This window comes from Hakea prostrata, chromosome 7 (genome assembly GCF_041222555.1).
Source record: "Hakea prostrata isolate BN-2017 chromosome 7, UWA_Hpros_2, whole genome shotgun sequence".
NCBI classification, from domain to species: Eukaryota; Viridiplantae; Streptophyta; class Magnoliopsida; order Proteales; family Proteaceae; genus Hakea; species Hakea prostrata.
In genome coordinates this window covers 67,723,587-67,728,255 of record NC_142606.1, presented here as the reverse complement: position 1 = coordinate 67,728,255, position 4,669 = coordinate 67,723,587, and the positions used below count along the sequence as shown (strand labels likewise).

At 32.8% G+C, this 4,669-nt stretch overlaps 1 protein-coding gene across 1 annotated transcript; it reads right to left on the bottom strand.

The window, feature by feature from the left end:
* Positions 1–912: 912 nt before the first annotated feature.
* On the bottom strand, positions 913–1,431 carry LOC149011799 (uncharacterized). The gene has a single exon (XM_089162770.1). The coding sequence runs from the start codon at positions 1,429–1,431 to the stop codon at positions 913–915; it is 519 nt and encodes a 172-aa protein (XP_089018896.1).
* Between the last annotated feature and the right edge of the window lie 3,238 nt (positions 1,432–4,669).

Genomic DNA, 4,669 nt, shown 5'->3' with positions numbered 1-4,669 from the left:
AGAGTTACCCTTTGTGTCATCAATTTTCATTTCTTGCTTCAACGTGTTCACCTTTTCCTTCAACGTGTATATATCTAGCGTTAACGTGTTGTTCGTGCTGTTGAGAGTTCAGGGTTGTTTACTGTTTTTCTTCTAGTTCTTCTTCTGCTTTTCTATATCTAGTTCTAAACGATCTTTAGTTCTAGGTAAATATCTGGTGAAGGTCTTAATCAGATTTTTACATAATTAATATATAAAAATTTTGTTGTTGCATCTGATTTGATTTGATTCATTGAATTTTGAGTGGTAATCTACTTTTTGTAGATTTGGATTCTTATGGATAATATATATCAAATTAAACATCTCTTTGTCCCTACCCACATTAAACAGAACTTACAACTCTATTATGCAGGGGGGAAGATTGAAGCAGCTAAAGCCAAAGCAAATGTAAGGTTTTATAATATGTTAATGAAGCAGTTGAAGCCAAACAGGTAGATAATTTGTTAATGAGATTTAATTCTGATTTTCATGGATAATTTGTTCTGCCTACAAATAAAATTAGTTTTATAATTTTTATTTATCTTTTGGTTCTTGTTTTTTGGTTATAGATATTAGTTTACATGTCAAATGAGAAGGAAACTAATAAGAAACCATAAAATGTCATAAACCTCTTTTGAATAATTGGTTTCTCATCATGTTTGACTTCTGTTTATTTATTTCCTTTTCCATTATTTCCTTCTCTTGATCGGTAAACAGCATAAATCAACTAAATCTTGTTTCTCTAATGCATAAAATAAATTGTTCTTTTTTCTGATTCAGAATTTTCAGGGTTCCAACCAAATCAGATTCCTATAAGTTGAATCAGTGGAGGGTAATTACCTCACGTTGCTTCCTGGAAGCTGCAAGATGCAAGACTGTGTTGCCATGTTCGTTCTACCTGTTCAGGAAACTCTCCTTCTTGAGTCTCTTCAACATCTCCACCAAGACTCCAAAGGCATTCAATTTGTTGTTTTTCACAGCAAGGTGAAGTGCAGTCTCACCTTGAATCGTCCCCTCTCCTACAGATTCAGGACAAGCTGATACCAACACTCTTATAACATCCATTCTTCCTTTCATGGCCGCATAATGAAGAGGAACTCTTCTCTCTCTCCCTTTGAGGCAGCACAGATGGTTGCCAGTCTTCAACAGCTCCCTCACCATATCTAAATTCCCTTTAGTAGAGGCTATGTGAAGAGGGCTGAGCCCATCTTGGTTCAGTTCTTCTGGCAAACTCGGATTTAATATTATCACTTCTCTAACAAAATTAAGGTGCCTTGCCATGGAAGCAACATGCAAAGGGTTCTCCCCAGATGTTAATGAAACAGTGTCTAAGATATGCTGTTCTTCATGGAGTAATTGATGTAGTTGTGATATATTTCCCGTAAGTGCAGCTTCGTACAATCTGCTATCCATTCTGATCTGATGAGGAAGGAGAATTGGTAATGAGCAGCTTCATTGGTGAGTGGTTACTAGCTACTAGCTTTTAATATTAATATCAGGACCATGTGTGATTCCTCTTTATGGTTTATGACATTTTACACAATTAATATATAAAAATTTTGTTGCTGCATCTGATTTGATTTGATTTGATTTGATTCATTGAATTTTGAGAGGTAATCTACTTTTCGTAGATTTGGATTCTTATGGATAATATATATCAAAATAAACGTCACTTTGTCCCTACCCACATTGAACAGAACTTACAACTCTATTGTGCAGGGGAGAAGATAGGGGAGAAGATTGGGAGAAGATAGGGGAGAAGATTGAAGCAGCTGAAGCCAAAGCAAAAAGGTTTTATAATATGTTAATGAAGCAGCTGAACAGAAGTTACAACTCTATTGTGCAAGGGAGAAGATAGGGGAGAAGATTGAAGCAGCTGAAGCCAAAGCAAATGTAAGGTTTTATAATATGTTAATGAAGCAACTGAAGCCAAATAGGTAGATAATTTGTTAATGAGATTTGATTCTGATTTTCATCGATAATTTGTTCTGCCTACAAATAAGATTAGTTTTATAATTTTTTATTTATCTTTTGGTTCTTGTTTTTTGGTTAATAGAGTTTAGTTTACATGTCAAACGAGAAGGAGACTAATAAGAGTTTGAGTGCTGAAAGCTTAAATTTTATAATTTACTGGTGAGCCTTTTTTTCTTTTCTAATTTTATCAACTATTAATACCGTTGTTATTGAATACCTTTGACTTCAATCTTTTTCAATTATGATATTGAACTTTGTTTCCCTTGCTTAATAGATTCCTTTGTTTGTTTTACTCTTATTTCTTTGCCTCTCTTTGCCTTTCATATTATTGTTTCAGTTGCTCGCAGCTCGTATGATTCCTTGGGCAAAGTGTAACATTAATTATACAGCACAAGCACTCATCATATGTAACATACTATTAATACCGTTCTGTTTTACGCAGTTTTTATGTTAATACTAGCTTGAAAATCTTGCAGGAAGTATATGGGGCTAGATTGTTGAAACCATAATACCTTTAATATTGAATACGTTTGACTTCATTCTTTTTCAGTTGAAATATTGAACTTTGTTTCCCTTGTTTAATAGATTCCTTTGTTTGTTTTGCTCTTATTTCTTTACCTCTCTTTCCCTTTCTTTTGATTTTTCCGTTTTATCATATTATTTTTTCAATTGCTCGCAGTTCGTATGATTCCTTGAGCAAAGCATAACATTAACTATATGGCATAGGCACTCATCATATCTGCAGGTAATATTAATACCGTTCTATTTTATGCAGTTTTTATGTTAATACTAGCTTGAAAATCTTGTACGAAGTATATGGGGCTAGATTTTTGAATCCATTCATTCATGTCATTCCTACCAACTATCTTTATTTCAGTTTATTTTTTAAATCCATTCATTTATTTACATATTTCTTTAGAGTACAATGGCAACAACAAAACTGTCTGAAAATCAACGTCAAAGATATAATGAGAAAAGAAGAATCATAAAAGACTACACAAATGCAAATAAAAGAAGGAAAAACAGTTTTTTACTTAAAGCTCAACTTATAGTTTCCAATGGTTCAACCAGAAATCCAGAATCTTCAGAGGATGAATCATTCGAAATAGAAGGTTACTATCAATTAAAATACTATACAACTCTTCATTATATGTATATTTATATATCTAGCTACTAGATACTAATTTGATTTTATAATGCAGGAGTATTATTAGAATCGAAAATTTCAATGTTACATGAGCTTAGAAAGGTTCTTCGATGCAAACATTGTGGAGCAAAGAAATATGAATACGAAACACCTTCTTTTTGTTGCTCTAACGGAAGTGATATTTTGGTATCTCCGACAATTCCAAATGAATTACATGATTTATTCATCTCCCAATCATCTGAGGCAATTGAATTTCGGATACAATGGCATATTTTCATTCACGTCTTTTGGAGTTCATGTAGATAGAGAACTAGCAAATGGAAGATCTGGTATATACACTTTTAGAGCTCAAGGCCAAGTATATCATGAACTACCTTCCATCATTCCAGAAGAGGATAAGCCATGTTATTTACAGCTATATTTTTATGATACGGATAATGAACTTCAAAATAGGATGAAGGTATTAAATGATTCTAAACTCAGAGAATCCGTAGTTTCGAAACTGATGAAAATTCTATCGAATAATCCATATGCACGGTTCTTTAGAAGCCTAAAAGATTTACCTTCGTTGGAGAATAATGAAATAATCATTAGAAGTGATGTACTCCTTGACCAAAGGGTTTATAATGCACCATCAGTGGATCAAGGGTTTATTCCCTCACCCCAAAACTTGATTATTTATTTCAATTGTCTTCTTTCTTAATATAAATTTTCTTTCTGTTTTTTGACTCGATATCAATTCTCTCTCATATGGCCACGTGCATTTGCACGTGTCTTTCTTTAGTATATATATATATATATATATATATATATATATATATATGCATCCCAAGGCTAGACGTCTTATTATTTCTATTTATATATTACAAGATTAGTTTGTTTTTTTAATAGATTTGCTTTTATAGGCAATGATCCCATTCCTTGATTTATAATTAAATCGGTAGCAATTTTACAATAAATTTCTACCAATGATTCAACGAGGAGTTAGACTTGGGGTTGTGTTAAAAACTCAATACGACCTAATTGCAGCAGAATAAAGAAGAAAACAAAAACAAATAATCAAAATACAAGGTTTTACTTGGTTCGGTCTTAAAGACCTACATCCAAGGATGAGTACAAAGACTCATCAAACATTGCACTAATCAAGATCAAAGAGAAGGATTACAGTACTATATCTACCCACAAGAGCTCACAAGACATGAACCAAGAGATACATCACCAAGGTAAGAATACACCTTAAACGAGTATTTCCTAAAAGAAATAAAACTTACTTCAAATGTCTAAAACACAACTACAGGCAAGACAAGTGGGCTTAACCCGGTAAGGGTTATTGTTCCTAATAAGTGTCTTAGTGGTTAGACTCATACAATAATCCAAAAGTGGGGGATATTTAAATTGGCAAAACAAAACATCTGTTACTCGATTATAAATGTTTAAAAGAAGGGGAAGAAGATGAAGATTCCATGTTGCAGTTGATGGTTTAGGTAGGATTTGGAGTACTTCATCATTGTAATTTTGTTTAGATGAAGT